The 19,157-nt window shown below is 44.0% G+C and overlaps 1 protein-coding gene and 1 long non-coding RNA gene across 10 annotated transcripts in view; one reads left to right on the forward strand and one right to left on the reverse strand.

The window, feature by feature from the left end:
* Nucleotides 1–17,930, forward strand: part of Myh10 (myosin heavy chain 10) — a 139,198-nt gene extending 121,268 nt beyond the window's left edge. For all 9 annotated transcript variants that reach the window (XM_033762793.1, XM_033762792.1, XM_010614957.2 and 6 more), the window contains 10 exons: nt 535–747; nt 2,250–2,462; nt 4,823–4,984; nt 8,400–8,528; nt 11,048–11,136; nt 11,889–12,012; nt 12,091–12,299; nt 13,829–13,937; nt 15,134–15,306; nt 16,279–17,930. In XM_033762793.1, the coding sequence (XP_033618684.1) occupies nt 535–747; nt 2,250–2,462; nt 4,823–4,984; nt 8,400–8,528; nt 11,048–11,136; nt 11,889–12,012; nt 12,091–12,299; nt 13,829–13,937; nt 15,134–15,306; nt 16,279–16,423 (1,566 nt within the window). In that variant the 3' untranslated portion in view covers nt 16,424–17,930. The remainder of the gene's footprint in view (nt 1–534; nt 748–2,249; nt 2,463–4,822; nt 4,985–8,399; nt 8,529–11,047; nt 11,137–11,888; nt 12,013–12,090; nt 12,300–13,828; nt 13,938–15,133; nt 15,307–16,278) is intronic.
* LOC104855887 lies at nt 34–16,420 on the reverse strand. The gene is made up of 3 exons (XR_778500.3): nt 16,256–16,420; nt 1,900–1,992; nt 34–478 (listed from the first exon to the last, which is right to left on the reverse strand). It is a non-coding gene; the product is annotated as an uncharacterized LOC104855887 (long non-coding RNA).
* Nucleotides 17,931–19,157: the final 1,227 nt, after the last annotated feature.

A 19,157-nucleotide genomic window follows, 5' to 3' on the forward strand; every position in this document is an offset into this window, starting at 1 on the left:
CACAGCTCTTGCTTTTTTTTTTTTTTTTTTTTTTTTTTTTGCTTTCTCTCTCTCTCTCTCTCTCAATCTCTCTCTGGTATAAAAAAAAAGTTTCTTTGTTTAAAAGCAATACAATCGTACATGAAAATTGGAAAAAAGAAAAAAAGCATGAAATACAAAACTCCCATAACCTAGTTCATGTTGAAAATCACTTGTCCAAAATATTTGGGACCAGAAGTCGTTCAGATTTATGTTTTTTTTCTGACTTTGGAATATTTGCATCTATGTAATTAGATCTCTTGGAGAGATGAGCCCTGTGTAAACATGAAATTCATGTTTTATATACACTTATCCTCATGGGCTGAAGGCAGTTTTACACAATATGTGTCTTGGCTGTCTCTGGTCCCAGGGCAGGTGTGGCTTCTTCCTTTTGCGGCATCATGGATGTTGAGATCAGGGATCCTTGATCGATCCATCTCTGGTAGTATCTTCACTCGATCTGGAAGCAGTAAGCCAAACCATAGCAAACGTTACTTTTATTGTCTTATTGTGCAGCTGTTAGCAGAAGAGAAGAACATCTCTGCTCGCTATGCAGAAGAGCGGGACCGGGCAGAAGCAGAGGCCAGAGAGAAAGAAACTAAAGCCCTGTCCCTGTCCCGGGCCCTCGAGGAAGCCCTGGAGGCCAAGGAGGAGTTTGAGAGGCAAAACAAGCAGCTCCGAGCAGACATGGAAGACCTGATGAGCTCCAAAGACGATGTGGGGAAGAATGTAAGTCACCTCTGGGCCCCATAGGAAGGCAGCCCTGGGGCGTGGGGCCTTGGGAGTGAAGACCCAGGGATACAGGCCCACAGCAAGTCTGACCAGGGGCACCTTAACCTGTGTGAACAGGGCACTGACATCATCGGGTCCAGCAGTCAGGTAGCCTGCAGTCTGTTCTCTGTTACCTCTGCCAGGCTCTAGCACATGGTCAGTTGATTCACTAGCCTTCCTGCCCCAATCCCATCCTGGAAGGGGACCTTTCAACAACAGTATTTCATTGTTCTGCAGGCTCCAGTAGTTACCAAACCTACCTACCCTGAGATCAAGTGAGTAGGAGCTGCAGTCCCCTCTGCCCTGGCCTTCCCAGTAAGGCCCCAGCTTTTGTCTTAAAGGCTTCTGTGGCTTTGCGGGTTTGTGCAGATTTTGGAAATTTCTGTAGCATTGCTCGTGTTTCTTCTGTACACATCCTCTACAAGAGCTTCAGTGCTTTTTACTTAACCCTCTGTCCCTTCCTTAATATATAACATGTTGAGGGCAGCAAAACAAACTTGGACCTGGCATTCAGAAGTGAGCGTCCAACCTTGGTTCTGCCACCAGCTTCCATTATGATTGTGGGAAGCCTCTTCAACTTTCTGAGTGTCTTCATCGGTCACGTGGACATTGTACGTGCCCTATTTCAGCTGCTTTGAAAAGCATGAAGCCCTCTATAAAGTTAAGGACTCCTTTTCATGGGTCACACCCTAAGTGCAGGAAAACCTTCCTGCTGGGTTTCCTACATCCTGGCACCCAGGGGACCAGTTCTGTAGACAAGAAGAAGCCCCTCAGAACAGAAATGATCATGATTACACAGTACAGTGTGGAGAGAGAATCCTATAGTGAGTTCCATAGTAGTTCTCTTCAGAATAATCAGTGTTTTTCATCTGCATTCCACAAACATGTCTTTGGTGCCTGCTGAGTTCCAGACACTGCTTAGAACTCTGTTCACCCCTGTGAGATGACATAGGGGTGTGTGTATGTGTGTAGTGCGGCTCTTTAAAAACCAGGCCTCCTTACCACTGAACCCTGCTTCTTGGGCCCAACCCACCTTAAGATTCACAAGTCTATTTGTGGGCCTTTCCATTCTGAGTGATCTTTTCTGCAGCAAGAAGTGAATTCTCCTACCTGTCACACACAGCAGGCAAGTGGCTGGCCAGTATGCAGGTTCCTCTAATGCTGCTGTGTTTGCATTGTCCTTTGGCTTTACGAAGCTCGTACCTCAAAGGTCATCAGAGAATAATGATTACAGACCACACATGAATAAAGAAGTCGATATTGGAGTGTTAAATTATATCTTGGAAATGAGTAGTAGCCCTAGAGGGAAAGGGAAGGGTGTGTTTAGGTGTCGAAGGTCGGCTAAGGAGCAACCAAAGTGGCCATCGTGCCACATGTAAGTCTTTAAGTGGGACGGCTGCTGTCCCTAACTTGTGCCTCTGCCAAGGGTCACCCCTTCCTTCATGCTTCTTGTGGTTCAGGTTCATGAACTTGAGAAATCCAAGCGGGCCCTAGAGCAGCAGGTAGAAGAAATGAGGACCCAACTAGAGGAGCTAGAAGATGAACTCCAAGCCACAGAAGACGCCAAGCTCCGCCTGGAGGTCAACATGCAGGCCATGAAGGCCCAGTTCGAGAGGGACTTGCAAACCAGAGATGAGCAGAATGAAGAGAAGAAGCGGCTGCTGATCAAACAGGTGAGTCAGAGGAAGCATGGCCTCCAGAATAAGGGTGTGCCTGCTGTCCAAGCCCACTCTGGCTCAGGACCCTGTCTGTCCACATTAGCTGGATTAAAATTAGCTTATTTAGTCATTTGAGAATGTCACGGTAAACGGTTTAGATTTTCTGCTTCTCAGACAATAGTCTGTTACTTACAGTAAGCCACGCCACTTATCAACTGGAAAGCCTTCAGTGAAATCTCAAGAAAATGTGCATTAGGTTCAGATTCTGTGTCTCAGAAGTGTGGGTGAGGAAAGAACACTGCACACCGCCAGTGGCATGCCTCAGGGTTCTGCCATTCCCTCGCTCTTCATGAGAAAAGAAAGCAGAATTTAAATTATTTCTTTTAAGAAGTTACTAAGCACTTTTGATCTGTATAGTTTATGGCAGGTATGTTAAACTTGTAATTTAGAAGTTAACTTTTAAGGCTAGACAGTCCCTTGGAGTTCATGGTAACAGTTCTTGGATTTGGGGTATATTTATTTTCGCTTTAATTTACTATTTTCATTTTGCTGACATTAACTCTTTTAGGCATTTATCATTGGATTACAAATTACTCCAAAGTTAGTGGCTTAAAATACTTCCAGTGTCCCAGTTTCTGTTGATCAGAAATTCAGAGAAGCTCAGCCCGGTGGCTCTGGCCCAACACAGATCTGGACCCAGTGCAGCATCTGCTGGCCTGCACAGCCTGCAGGAGCCCAGCCAAGCTTCCCACCCTCACAGTGCAGGAATCTTCAGGACAGATCCAAGGGGCCGAGCAAGAACAAAGTTGCCCTGCCTCTATGGCCTCATCCCGCAAGTCACACACTTTTCATCGTGTTCATGAATGGAGCCAAATCACCAAGTCCAGTCCCCATGTAAGAGAACATTGGCCTCTTAATTCTTGAAAAGAGGGCATCAAAGAATTTGTGGTCATATCTGAAAACCGCTGCAATTAAAATATTACACAAGTGGGTATACCTAAGGAGCTCCTTATTAATCTGCCAGGAGGTGTAGCTCAGGTCTCTGCAGCACAAAGCTGGTGTCAGGAAATTCCTCTGCCCTGCTCCTCCTCCCTGCCAAAGCAGGAGCAAAAGGCCTTGCTCTTCCCCTTGGAAAGGACAAGCTGAGCTGTGCCCTTACCCCAGGCCTCTCAGCATTACGCAGAGCCCCTCTCTTCCCAGGAGGGTGGTGCTGATTTCATAGCTGCCCCCATGCCAAAGGCTTTTCCACTTCTGGAAAGCACCTCTAGCACACCCCTCCGCTGCCAGTTGGTCACACCTAGGACACAGCAGCCTTCTTCATCAGCACTTCCTGAAAGAACGTGATACAGGGCTGGGAAGCCCATGTCATGGCCCCAGTGAACTCATGAGCTGACCAAACTTACAGTTCAACAGCTTCATTTGTGGTCCTCACTTTTGGTTCACTCATCACTGGTTATTTAGGTATTAGGATTCCATTTAAAAAATAAAGAGCGCTTTTTCGCAACCTCTCTTAAACCACACCCAATACCCATTGTACAGCTAGAAGCCTGCAGAAAGGGAGGCCCTGAGTGAGCACCCGCTCGGGTGTGTCACTGGGTCCCGAGTCCCCTGTGTCTGCATCAGTCTGCAGCTCACACTGCCTCATGTGTTCACCTGTAACCCCATAAGGATACTCTGAGTCAGCCCCCATTCTGTGCCTTCGCCATCGGGCATCTTTTACTGCTTCCTTCTTTCCTGATATAGTTTCTGCCTGAGTCTGAAGCCCCTGTAGTCAGGCCATGCCCACCTTTACAGTCCCAACACCCAGCACTGCCAACCTATGCTCAGCACATAGTAGGCCTGGCCCCTTGCAGCTTCAGGACATGCTCATGCCCACTTTTCCCCTTGGGCCTTGTACCATATACTCCTTGGCCTCTGTGTGTTTTCTTTCAGCCTTTGTGTCACCTGGACTATGAGCTTGAGGTCAGAGCATCTGCCTTATGACCCTTTCTAGCAATCAGTGCGAATGGTGTTTACCAAGTATTGTTTAAAAATCCTTTGGGGGCCAGAAATTTAGCTCAGTGGCTCTGCTGCCTGTTTCACAACTGCAAGGTCCTGAGTTCATTCCCCAGTACCAGAAAAAAAAATCCTTTGGGCCTGGAGATGTAGCTTAGTAGTGCAGCACCTGCCAGGCAAGTGCAAGGTCCTGAGTTCAATCCCTGGTTACAAAAAAAAAACTTTGAACTAGATTCAGCTGCTGAGCCTTTTTGCTAATAACAAGGACTACTGAGTAATGGAGATCTGCTCTGTAGGGCAACAAAAGGCTCCACTCCCCCATGGAACCAGAACCTTACATGACAACAGGCTATAACCAGCTTAACTCGGTGTTTCCTTAGGTTCGGGAGCTCGAGGCAGAGCTAGAAGACGAGCGGAAACAGCGGGCCCTTGCTGTGGCTGCGAAGAAGAAGATGGAGATAGACCTGAAGGACCTGGAAGCACAGATAGAAGCTGCGAACAAAGCTCGGGATGAAGTAATAAAGCAGCTTCGCAAACTTCAGGTATACATCAGGAGCCATCATCAGTCTTTGGACGGGGACGGTGGCCCTACTGAGAACAAGCACAGTGTGACCCACATAACTCTTACACAGGGACAGCCTGGCAGGCTGGGGAGAGACACTGCAGCACTAGCCTGTCACTTTATCATGGAGCTTGGTGCTGAGCTACTGCCACTCTGCAGGGCACAGTACAGCTATCCCCTGGGCTGTGCTTTAGCCATAAAGAGCACATGTAGAGCTGCTGTATCTACTTTTGAGATAGAGCTGGGTACGGAGTCACCAAGTGGCGCATCTTTGCTGGGATGCTGGGACACGACACCTGTGGCCCCAGGCAGCCTCTGGTGATGCTTAATGAAACACTCCCCAGCTGAGTCACCCTGAAAGAGAGATTGTATCCTTTGCTTCTTCAGTGCCATGAGCGTTTTCAGTCTGTTGTAACCATCACTTTTTTGGATACCGGGGATTGAACTCAGGTCCTTGTGCTTGCAAGGCAGGTGGCGGCACTACTGAGCTAAATCCCCAGCCTCTGTAACCATCACCAGGATGACATGCCAGGTTCACTGACATAAAAACAAAAGGTGATCTCTACAGTAATTCACTCTATGGGCAGGCATGTGATGGGCCCTCTCCTGTGCACATGGGAGCACCAAGAGGCACAATATAGTAGCAAAGGAGGGTTATGACAACAACTTTAGAAAATTTCCCTTCCTTTATGATTCCACATCTTGAGGCTTTAATCTAACAAAATATAAAGGAGAAATATTTGCACAGTTGTATTTTAGTTGTGGTGCTGACAGCAAAGATGGAAACAGCCTAGAGGTACCTGGGCTGCTGGCCATTTGAGTAACAGGGTATGTGTGGAAGGACAGCAGGTCTTAACTAATCCAGCAGTCATGGTATGGGGCTCACAAGCCTGCAGCTAGACACACACAGATGTAGATTTTTATATTTGGACATGTAGATAGACCTAGAAGAAAAGCTTAGGAGAAAAGTCATCTCTGGGTAATAGGTTTATGAGTAACTTAATTCGCTTCTTTATACTTTTTTTTAAACCTAACTACAAAGATTTTTGACTAGCTAATTAAAATATTAAGCTAATTACAAAGAATATAAATGACACCCATTTACTTAACAGCTACTAATTGTGATGTAATTCATATACCATACAATTAACCTATCTAAAGTGTTTTCAGTTTTGTTTTGTTTATTCTGGGTTATAGAAAACAACTCCCACACAATGAATAGAAACCCTCTACTGTCACCTCCTGTTTCTCGTCTTTGCCACATCCAGTGCTAATCTACTCTATTTTCTGTCTATAGAGTGTTCTGTGTTGGATATTTCATATAATGTGACTGGTCATACAATATATGGCCTTTCGCGACCTGCTCCTTTCACTTATCATGCTTTTGTATTTTGTTGCTTTATTACTGAATAATTTTGTATTGTATGGATGCATATATTCACATACCATCACATTATTTCTACTCTGAATTATTTTTACTCTTTTGGCTATTATATATATTTGTGTGGATATGTGCTTTTCGTTTTCTTTAGTACATACCTAAGAGTACTAGGTTACTCTGTTTAACTTTGAGAAATTGCCAAACTATTTTCCACAGTGACTGTACCATTTTACATTCCCACCATCTCTGTGTGAGGGTTCCAGTTTCTCTGCATCCTTGTCACACTTGTTATTGTCCAGCTTTTGATTAAAGTCATTCCAGTCAGTGTGTAGTGCCTATCTTTTCAATTGAGTTGTCTTTCAGTTGAAACACTTCTGTATACACTATGGATGGAAGTTCTTTATCAGATGAATGATTTCCAAATACTTCTTTCCATCTGCAGGTTCTTTGTCCTTCAATGGGTGTTATTGCTGTAGCACAAAAGTTTGAAAATTTTTTTTGTTTCTTTTGTTACCGTGTCTAAGACTGACCAATTCAAGATCAGGAAGACTCCTGTGTTTTCTCCTAAAATGTTTATACTTTTAGTTCGTCCTTTGATTTTTGATCCACTTTAAGTTCTTTTTTTTGTTTGTTTTTTTGTTTGGTTTGGTTTGGTTTGGTACTGAGGATCAAACTTGGGTCCTTGCTCTTGCGAGTCAGGCTTCAGAACCACTGAGCTAAATCCCCAGCTCTTAAATTCATTTTTGTTGTATGGTGTTTATTAGAACTTCATTCTTTTGGATATGGCTATCCAATACTCTAACACAATTTCTTTTTTTTGGTTTTGTTTTGTTTTGTTTTTGTACCAGGATCAAACTCAGGTCCTTGCATCTGCGAGGCATTTCTTAAAGATTATTTTGGGGCCGGGAATTTAGCTTAGTGGTGCCACCACCTGCTTCACAAGCACAAGGTCCTGAGTTCAATCCCCGGTACAAGGGGGCAGGTATTTTGTCCTCTGTTGAATTATTCTAACATTCTTACATATTTTAATATTTTTATTTCTAGACTCAGTTCTATTCCATTATATATATTTATGCTTATACCATTAGCCCACAGACCTGATTTTCTTTGTAGAAAGTTTTGAAATTGGAAAATATAGTTTATACAATTTTATTGTTCTTCCTCAAGATTGTTTTAGCTATTCTGATGGCATTCTTCAAATTTAGTATACAGTATATTTCAAGATCATATTGTTAAAATTTCTACCAAAAATAACAAACAGGCACACTTGGATTTTAAGAGTTGATGCTATTATGAATATAATTTTTTAATTTTGAATGTTCATAATTAGTATATAGAAATACTTTTGCTTTTTGTATACTGCAACCTTCATGAATTTATTCTAACATTTTTAGTAGATTCCTTAAGATTTACCATTTGCAAGATCATACCAGCAAATTAAGCAAGTTTTACTGCTTCCTTTTTAATCTGTGTGTCTTTTATTTATCTTGCCTGATGATCCTGGCTGTTATTCTTGTTAAAATATTAGGTGGCAAGATCATACCCCCTTGTCTTGTTGCTAATCTTTAAGGGGAAAGCATTCAGTCTTTGATCAATAAGTAAGTTTTTCACTGATGCCCTTTATGAGAATCGAGAAAGCTTTCTTCATAAGTCATTGAGTATCTTTATAATGCAAAGGTGTTAAATTTTATCAAATGCTTATTTTGCATTTATTGAGATGATCATATATAAATATTTTGGTTGTTAAAAACCTTATATTCTTCAGGTAAACCCTCCTTGATCGTGGTATGTATTCCTTTGTATGTATTGTCAGATTCAGTATGCTTATCCTTTTACTTGAAGATGTTTATATCTATATTCATAAGGGATATTACTCTGTATTCTTTGTTGTGGTATCTTTTATCATTTCATGCTTTTATTTGTAATCAATGTGTATTAATTTTATAATCTGGAAAAAATATATATTTAAAACTAAGAATGAAAACTGCCCCCATACCTTCTCATTTAATCTTAGGCTCAGATGAAGGATTACCAACGTGAATTAGAAGAAGCTCGTGCATCCCGAGATGAGATTTTTGCTCAATCCAAAGAAAGTGAAAAGAAACTCAAGAGTCTAGAAGCAGAGATCCTTCAATTGCAAGAGGTCTGTTTATTATTCATCCATTTGTTTGGCAAATATTTACCCTTGAAATTTAAGATCAGCCATATATACAGTGTATATACATATATATTTAGTATCTTTGTAGCCTACTCTAATTTCATTATCTGTGTTTAATGCCTATCTCATTGCTTCAGTTTGGCAAACAGAAAATGGTTACACTACTTCCTCAAAGAAAAGCTGACCTTCAAGCCATCTTCTAAGCCTCACTGCTCTGAAAAAAGGAAGTGATATTTACTTGTTTATTTAATGTTTGTGAGCCAAATTAGGTAACTCTAACCGTGGTGATATAGGAGTGCCTTGTTTTACACACAGGCACTATTCACATGAGCTTCAAAGAGAGAGGTTTGCTTCGTTGAATTCCTGGATGAACAATCTTATAATCAAACAACTACTCTTACTCATACTTTTGTAAGTTCTTATGAGGAGGGAATGATGAAGTGTTACATATAGTATGGACCACTATCTGTGTAAGACACTTGGATATAGACATTTCTGCATAAATGAAGGATGATCCAAATCTATTCAGAATTAGGAAGAGAACAAGTTGAAATATTAATATCTGTTAATATGAAAATCTCCAAATACAAACACATGGCATTGCTGGATAAAATAGTACACCAAAGGCAAAAACTGAGCTGGCGAGAAATAAAAGGAGCTTTCTAGGTATTAGAAATGAAAAATGAACTGAAAACCAGATCAGTGAACACTGACCCTCTCCTCTCTCCATTTCTTTTGTTTGTTTATTAGTTTTTTCTGATCATGTGTGTATACACACTAGGAAAACCCAGGGCCTTATACATGCTAAGTACACATACTACCACCCTCATTTTTTGTTTCTTGAACACATCAATTTTCAAGCTTTTCTCATCTGTGTCCAAAAAAATCTAATTTCCCCTTCTAACTTATTTTTCACTTAATCCCACAAATTCTGATATGAAGTGATTTCACTGTTATTAAATTTTATATTTTTCTAATTTCTAATATGGCTTATTCTTTATCCCATGAATAATCTAAAAGTATGATTTTAATTCCCACATGTATGTGTTTTTAAAAGCCAATTTCTAGTTTTATCATAGCATGCTCAGAGAATGTCGAGAGTAGCTCTAGCGCCTAGAACGTGGCTAGTTTTTATAAATACTCGTGTGTACTTGAAAATGTGTAGTATAAATGAGTAGAATGCTTAAGCTCTATATTTCCATAATGGAGACCAATGATATCTCAAATGCTTGTTTCCCAGACAGCTTCTGGGCCGTGACCTGAGTGTCCAGGTGGCACTCCCTGTACCCAGCACTCTGGTTATTTCTGAAATCCAGAAGTGTTTATTCCATATGTCCAGGCAGGGATAACACCATGTTAGGAAGGCACTGAGCTAGCAAGCCAGCCCTGCCCTTCTCTCTGATACATTTCCTTCCCTCAAATACCTCTGCCATCTAGTTGGTAGACTCCCAGGTCCTTTTCATTCTCCATGGGCCACTTAACCTTCCTAAAGCACACTTAGCCAGTGGACAGGAGCCCAAAGAGCCTCTAAGGCTCAAGGGGACTGAATACCAGAGACCAGATGCCGGAGCTGTGATCTGCAGCTCTCAGTTCAGCCCCAAAACATTCTGCAAGCTGCCATCACATCCTACATAGCTGCACTGCCCCCTGCTGACACCATCCTTCCCATGCAGTAGTACTCTGTGGGCTAAAATGTGGCACTTCTGGAGGACCCACCTCCTGGGCACTAAGTACACATCCCAGAGCACACAGATGGGCTCCTGTGCAGCCCTGACCCTCAGATATTGCTAAGATGATGCACACTGGCTTTTGAAGGGGGAAGCTAGTAGAAAGAGCCCTGGAACGGGGCATTAGAACCCTGGATTTTGCTGACCAGCCATGGGACTTTGAACCAGTAATTTCATCTATGTGGGCCTTAGCTTCCTCATCCATAAAAATTCTGTCTTTACCCCCACTGGGGTGAGGAACACACCATTGAATCCCTTCGTGGCAAATCATCCACCTAAGGATGCCAGGGTCACCAAACACTGAGCCCTTAGGCCACACTCCACACACCTTCCTTCCCTCAGGAACCGTGATCCTTGTCACCCCACTGCTTCGACATTCATTGATCTTTCTAGTGCATTTAATCTCTGAATCTTACTTGAAAGATATTGCAAGCCCATAATTTGGAGTAGCTCATATTCCTTAGGGTTCAGGGTAAAGTTTGTGCTCAATTTCTATTAAGGATCATCCTGCAAGGATAGTTACCTTTTCTGTTGTATGTAACAACAAAGCCCTTATATACACTAGACTCTTCATGGGATTACGGATGCTGACAGCACACGTCATCTGGCTGGCTTTCTTCAGCAAGCTTGCCAGCTTCATTTCTCACATCTAAACTGTACTTTGAGGTACACATAAAAAGTGATTGAAGCAAGGTCACCACAAACGTAGGCATTGTCAGTTTTCATATGTGACATAACAGTAATGGCCAAAGCTTAACTCAGTCTCAACTCGTTTAGGAACTAGCCTCATCTGAGCGTGCCCGCCGACATGCCGAGCAGGAGAGAGATGAGCTGGCTGATGAGATAGCTAACAGCACTTCTGGCAAGTGAGTCTCCGAGCAGAAGGTGGGAAGGGACAGGCATCTAGAAAGCAGTAGTGTCAAGCCCATCCTCTCCATAGCCTGTTGTTCGCTGCTCTCAGGCATCCACTGCTTCAAAGGCTGGGCTCCTGCTGGACAGTGACCTGGTGTTTAGGAATCAAGAGTGGGCTTATCAACTCAGAGTCTGAAAAGATGAGCATGAGGTGCTGAGGCCGGACAGCCCCAGCCACTGGTCACCACATCTTGTAACAGCCTTGCACACATTGTGCTGTGTGTCTACAGAATGCACTGACCTGACATTGCCAAGTCCCTACTTTCAAATTCATTAGGTTTGGCAAGCAGTTTCCTTAGATCTTTTTCTGGATTCCTTTTTTCATTAAAATCATTAGCTTTTTGCAATTGAATTTATATCTCTCCATTTAATGGAGAACTTCCAGGAAGGATCTTAATTTATATTTTAAAAGTTGGCTGGCCCTGGCTGTGATTTGTGGAGAACAGATGGACAGATGCAGAGGCGGCAGCAGGGAGATGACTGGAAGGCTGCCACAGCAATCCAGGCCAGAGATGATGGAACCAGAAAAGGGAAGCAGATGTGGGCAGTAGAAACTAGGGCAGTGGGACTTGTCAGTGGATTGAGGCCGGGTGCAGGGGAAGAACCATCAGGTCGCTAGCAGCAAGTTGGTGAAGGAGCCCTCCCTGAGTTTCTTGGTGTGTGTTGCGCTGCTGTTGAGCTGTCACCTCCCCCTTGCCCTGGCCAGGTCCGCACTGCTAGATGAAAAGCGGCGTCTGGAGGCCCGGATCGCACAGCTGGAGGAGGAGCTGGAAGAAGAGCAGAGCAACATGGAGCTGCTCAATGATCGCTTCCGGAAGACCACTCTACAGGTGGCCATGCGGCAGCCCGTCCCCCGGGGAATCTGTGCTTCCTCTTTGCACAGGTAACCAAACCCATCTCTCTTCCAGGTGGATACACTGAACACAGAGTTGGCAGCTGAGCGCAGTGCCGCCCAGAAGAGTGACAACGCACGCCAGCAACTGGAGCGACAGAACAAGGAACTGAAAGCCAAGCTGCAGGAGCTGGAAGGTGCTGTCAAGTCCAAGTTCAAGGCCACCATCTCAGCCCTGGAAGCCAAAATTGGGCAACTAGAAGAGCAACTTGAGCAGGAAGCCAAGTAAGAGAGTCTTCTGCTATCAACCAAAACTTACTGCATATCTACTACAGACTGGCAGCCTCCAGGCCAGTCTGCCTCAGACAGTAGATATGGCCCTTGCCCTCAGAGAGCTCCCCAGTGCAAAGCAGGAAATGACAAGAGCACATTATGACCGGAATGGTAGCTGTAAGGTGCTTTGAGTCAAAGATGTGCTGACACTGCTCAGAGGTTGAAAGGACAGACACTCTGTGAGGAGTTGAGAAGATAGTTTTGCCTAGAAGCTCCCCCTCGACTCAGCTTAAGGGCCAGTCATACTGAGCCCCATGATTTCCTAGGTACCTTAAGTTTACATCTCAGTAAACTTAGAATCAATTCCCCAAGTAGGAAGCATCCTGCAAAATGCTGTAGTTTGATGGCGAAGAAAATATGACAAAAATAAAAGCTTTTCCCCCCATAGAAAGGGATTGCTTAACAGTTTCCATTTTGCCACTTTAAACTATGGTGGAAATTGTGAAGAACTGCAAGGTACAGCTTTTAGCAGGCATTTACAGAGCTGTTAGAATCACAATCAACCTGAGCTAGAGCCAACCTTCTAGTTCACCCTTGCTGGGGAGCTTGGAGCCCAGCAGTCTGGCCCCACTCTGCTCAGAGCGCAAAATGTGCTCAACCCAGCACCCCAGTACTTCCCACTCCCCTCTTGTGGACTGAAAGAAAACAATTCAGGTTTTGTTTTTAGTTGTAATTAACATAACTTGCCCTTTCATCTGACTCCACTGTGGTACATTTTTGCATAGCATTTAAGGAACATTTCTATTTTCCATGGAGTCCTCAAAATAAGTTAAGTCTTCATTTAAAACCACCCACGTTAAAACAGGGTGGTTTACCTCTAACCAGTGAACATGTGGGGTTTGTGGCTTGTTTTTCAATTTTAGTTGTGAAAGCATTATCACAATAGTAAAGTCTAAATTAAAATCATCACCTAATAAAGTAGGGCTTTTTTTTTTTTTTTTTTTTTTTTTTTTTTTTTTTTTTTTTTTTGTCTTCCAGGTTAGGAAGGCTGGTGCACAAAGGTTTTTGTCTTTTTCTTGAGATGGGTTCTTGTTATGCAGCTCGGGCTGGCCTTAAACTCACAGCGTCGTATCCCGGGCTGTCCTCAAATTCACAATGATCCTCCTGCCTCAGCCTCCAAAGTGCTGAGGTTACAGTCATGTGCCACCACGCCCAGCTCTAATTTTTGTCTTTTAAAAGTTTAGGTTGAGTATAGCTGACAGGTGAGTATAGCTAACAGCAAAATGAGTAATACCTTTAATAAGCAAGAATAACATGCTGCTTCTACTTGTCAGCACTGGAGAGATACATTAAAGACAATTCCTATTCTGACCAAAACGAAGAAGTTTGAGAGCCATGTTAATCTTATTTGTCTGGGAAGAGTGATCCAGGAAGACACTCCAACACGTGTCTTCTTCCAAACAAAAAGGACTAAAAAATATTTTCCCCACTCAAAAAATGTAATTTCAAGAATTTCCAAACTACTGTTATTATTTTCACAGGGAACGAGCAGCTGCCAACAAACTGGTCCGTCGCACTGAAAAGAAGCTGAAAGAAATCTTCATGCAGGTTGAAGATGAGCGTCGACATGCTGATCAGTATAAAGAGCAGGTATGTGAAAAAAGCAGAGCAATGTGTCCTCCACCTTGGAAATGCTTTAGCAGGGGACCTGATTAACAATGAGCAGGCTGCATTAACTGGCATAATTAAGAAAATACTACTTTTAACTTTTAAAACTACTGTCCCAACTAACAAGTGATAGATATTTCATGTTCCCACTAGGCATTTGTGGGTGCTGGGGATAGGTGGTAAAGTGAGGGGCACTTAGGACACGATCACGGAGAAGGGAGGCAAGGGTCAGGGGGCTTTGAGGTGTGAGGCCTGGACTGCATTTCTAAAGATACCATATTTCTCTCACTAGAATGGATATTTCATGAGTGCAGAGATTTCTCCCAGGCTTGGTTATCTCCCTGGTACCCAGAGTAGTTAGTTCCTAGACATAAGCAGTCATGAAATACTGGCAGGAGACAGTGAATAGAAAGTGAAGGGAAATAATACAGCAAGTAGGACCTGAATGGCCCTTATTGCCTGCAGCAGGGCACCCTGGGGTTTGCACCCACTGTGGCCTGGGTGCTGTGCCCTCACTCCAGCTCACTCCTCTGCTCTGTGTCTTGCTGCTGCACACACTGGGTGGGAAGGTAAACAGAGCTGAGGACTCATGACCTTTGGGGTCTCCTACTCCAGTCAGGCCCTTAAGGCTTTCTTCCCTGCTCCCACCCTGGGGGCCTAGCAACACCAAAGCAGTTCTGGACAGGCATGAACTGGATCCACTGGGCACTGGCTGGCACCCATATGTTCAGGAGTGAAGGATCTGACAGGGAAACTGTTGGAGCTCATGGCTCCCATGCTGGCTCCATACGTGAATCCAGGTATGATATCTGAACACTTCACAAGAGGTGTGAAACATATCCTGTAGTTGGTGATGATCCATATTTTTGATGCTTGTGCATTTGCAGGAATAGTAATTCTTTTTCATAATTCATATTGATTCTCATATAAGATAAAACTAGGTCATTTTTTTGGAGAAAACTCATGAATAAAAGGTTTTAGCTTTAAGTTTTGTTATCCTAGTTTCTTCTGTAGATATTGGCTTTGCTGAGACTGGTAGGCCAATTAAAAAGCCATAGACCAGCCCCCAGACATAAATGTGTGCTCACACGGTGCCGTGCAGACTGTGCTGACACACTCAGGTGCAGAGGCTGGTACTAGATTCACCATTCTGTGGTCTTGGTTCTTGTGACCCCAAGATAGAGAAGGCCAACGCCAGAATGAAGCAGCTCAAACGTCAGTTGGAGGAGGCCGAAGAGGAAGCCACACGTGCAAATGCATCTCGGCGAAAGCTCCAGCGGGAACTGGATGATGCTACTGAGGCCAACGAGGGCCTGAGCCGCGAGGTCAGCACGCTGAAGAACCGTCTGAGGTGAGCCTGGTGAGGACACACCGAGCATGCAGAAGGCTCAGGGTAGGCTGCAGAGCTTGCCTAGAGATGGCCGTTCTACCTTGGGCTCAAGGCTGCTGACCTTGATTGGAATGTATAGGGAACAGAAAAGAGGGACAGGCCACTCGTGTTCTTTGCCATTCACAGTAGAGCAGACCAGTAGAGCACACGAAGCTGCAAAGCTAGGTAGGGGTCAAGTGTCTGTCCACCCTCGTGTGAGGAGAGGTCCCAGACTCCATTCAAAAGCAGGGCACCAGCTTCTCACAGGAATTGGCACTGTCAGCCCCTGAGACTGTTCATATGCTCCCACCAGGGAGGGCAGAGCATAGAAAAGCAGTAAGCAAAACTGTTCCACCAGATAAACATGCTAACCAGGTGGTCAGCAGCTCAATCAAATCTGTAAAATGGTAAGGCTAAAGCAGAGGCAGCAGGCTAAGAATGGCTTTTTGTTTTTAAAGACAGGTTCTCACTGTGTAGCTCAGGCTGGCCTCAAACTCCTGGCAATCCTCTTGTCTCAGCCTTCCCAAGTGCTGGGATTACAGGCATGTGCCACCAAGCTCAAACTGGCTTTTTACATTTTTAAAGGGCTTTTTTCAAAACCATGAAAACAAAGTCTGTGTAGACCATATATGGTCTGCAATGTCTGAGTAAAATTGGTGCTTTCTGGCCCTTTTCTAGGAAAAGGGTGGTTACCAGGTAGAGCTTTGTCTTAATCCATCTTTACTACCATTTCTAACACAGACAAGCTTAAGCTGAATCAGGCTTAACATGTTGTGTTGGCTCCATGTTATGTTGGCCAGGATGACACTGGGTGGGGAGGAAAAGCACAAAGCCTTCCCAGTTGCACCTGGCAATGCAAGACCCTAGGATGGGTCAGAAGTGTCATTCGGGGTTAAACTTGACCACTGTGACTGCTTGAGCCTTTACTCACCCACATCTGTTTTGCTCTTGTAGGCGGGGCGGCCCAATCAGCTTTTCTTCAAGCCGGTCTAGCCGGCGCCAGCTGCACATTGAGGGGGCTTCCCTGGAGCTGTCAGATGATGACACAGAAAGTAAGACCAGTGATGTCAACGAGACACAGCCACCACAATCTGAATAGTCACAGGAAACCAGGGGCAGTGATACAGTGGGACACACAGGAACATATTGGTTCTAGCCTGCCTGGTGCCTCCTACAGATTTAGGAATCGGCAAGCGTCAGGATTCCTTCTGGAAAGATCAACCGTGTCTTCAGGCTTTCAGCCGATGCAGACTGTATCCTGCTTCGATTAGGTACAGTTGCTCCCCTTTTTATATATATACATACACAAGACACACGTATTAAACAGATTGTCTCATCATTGCATCTATTTTCCATATACTCATCAAGAGATCATTTTACAATACATGTTAAGAAGGAAAACCCTTTTTAAAACAAACTCCAGGCCCTTCGTTGCCAGTCGCCGGGTCATAGGGGCAGCCCCGTGGTCATTGCTCAGTCGCTCTGCATGCTCTGTCGTACGGACAGGTAACTTAGTTCTGTGTTCATGTGGCCCTGACTCCTCGGCCACATCCAGTCTCTTAGAACATTGTGGAACCTAAACTGCACTCATTTCTCATATCCTTCAAATACTGATCACTATTTCAGTGAGCAAACTGTGAAAGGGGCTTTGGAAAGATTAGGAGAGGTGGGTTGTACTTGGGGAAGCCACATCCATTTAGTGTTACCACGCCTGTCTCCCAAGAGGTAGCTCCACCCCTCGAGTTGGTGGTGTCCCTGTATCTACTCATGTGAATTGTCCCCAGCCAGGGCTGGTTTGTGCATAGAGAGGGTGGTGGCCATGATGCATCTGAGACCACAGGTGGCAGCCATCATAGTGACCTCCAGGTGGTCTCAAGTGTCTGGTTTGCCCAGTGCCCTCCTAGTCCAGAAGCAAGCAGCCGTGTGGCCCCATAAGAGCTAGCAGAAGGCCCTTCCTCGCCAGCCAGGCCCTCATGCTGACCTTGCAAATTCAGTCACTGCTTTGAGCCCAAAATGGGAATGTTGGTTTTGTATCCAAGGCTTGTTCCAAGTTTGTCAGCGAGGTTTAGAGGACCTCAAGAACAGATGCCATCTGCCTGAATGTTGACATGCCAGTGGGTGTGAATCCTTTTTTCATTTTTCCTTTTCCCTTCTCTTTGGACAGTGTTACAGTGAACACTTTAGCATTCTGTTTTTGGTTGATAGTTGAGCAAACTGACATTACAGAAAGTGCCTTAGACACTACAGTACTAAGACAATGTTAAATATATCATTTGCCTCTATAACGATATTAAGTTTTGACTATGCTTCATATCATGTACCTCTTTAGTCAAAGTGGTATCATAAACATTCAGTGACAACAAATCAGTGTTAATGATAAATCCCTGATCCTCTGCAATGTGCTTGAAAACGCAAACCTTTTGGGTTAAAAGCTTTAACATCTGTTAGGAAGAATTTGTCACATGGGTTTGGAATCTCTGATTTCTCTCTGTATGAATTGTACTGGCTGTTGACCACCAGACACCTGACTGCAAATATCTTTTCTTGTATTCCCACATTTCTAGACAATGATTTTTGTAAGACAATAAATTTATTCATTATAGATATTTACGCCTGCTCTGTTTACTTGGAGGAAAAAGCACCCGTTGAGAATAAAACAGACCTCAATAAACAAGAATAATCATGTGAACATGGCATTTGTTTTCTCACCTTGTGTTCTCAATTTCCTATCTGTGACTTGACCGGAGGGTGTTAGCTCCACAAACTCCAATGATAGCAGGCCCACCGGATGCTCCCAGAAACTGTTAAACAGCAGGCTAATTCACCCAGCAGAAGTGGCTCAAAGTCCTGTTCTCACCTGTGGCTTCCTAGTATGTGTACACTCAGAGAGGGAAACGACACATGAAGGCAGATAGTGCTGAAGACCCAACTGCAAGGGAGCAATCTAGGAGGATTTGGTCATCAGCCAGTGAAGCATATCACTGGATTTTTAAGAGGTCCAAGAAGTTGCAAGCTACATTTTCAAATAGGGTATGTGTTGAAAACACTTTGGGGAGGATTCAGTGGCTCCCCAAAGGCAGTTTCACCACCATAGGTCAGCTGGGGCTGGAGAGTAACCTCAGGAGAACATGAGATCACGGAGTTCTGACTTCTTACTCCACAATATTCTTAGAATAGTGCATATCTAGGCTTCTCAGCAGTGGTAAAGATGTAAGATATGGACAAAAGTGCTCTTTGCTATTTCTTTTACAACCATAGAAGATGAACTGGAAGTTCTGGTGTTTCAGCTACATTCTCACCCCTGCATTCCAGGAGTTTATGGACTTAAAGGCCAGTATAAAAAAGAATTCTTTCCTTCCAGCTAATTTGACCGGTATCCACATCTCATAACCCCCAAATATTCAGCTTACTGATTCCAGTTCTTGACTACACAAAGACAGTAACATAAAGGAACCTTTCTTCACTAAACAAATCACCACCTCAGACATTAGAAAAGGTAGTTTATAAACCCCATGGGGCACCAGGCATGGTGGCGCACACCTGTAATCCCAGCACTTGGGAGGCGGAGGCAGGAGGCTCGCTGTGAGTTCCAGACCAGCCTGGACTACATAGTGAGTTCTACATCCGTCTCAGCTACACAGTGAGACTCTGTCTCAAAAAAATTAAAAAAAAAAAAAAAAAAAAAAACATGGGGCATTTAGAGCTCAAAGGAAGACAGTTTTATGGCAGACTGGCTTTGTGCCAAAAAGCCAAAGAAGCTGGCCAACTTCCATTCACAAGTATGGAACCCCCAGGCAAAAGATTAAGATAAGGTGTTGGGGTTTTACCACCTC

This window comes from Fukomys damarensis, unplaced genomic scaffold, assembly GCF_012274545.1.
Source record: "Fukomys damarensis isolate Sample0158 unplaced genomic scaffold, DMR_v1.0_HiC HiC_scaffold_13, whole genome shotgun sequence".
In the NCBI taxonomy this organism is placed as follows: domain Eukaryota; kingdom Metazoa; phylum Chordata; class Mammalia; order Rodentia; family Bathyergidae; genus Fukomys; species Fukomys damarensis.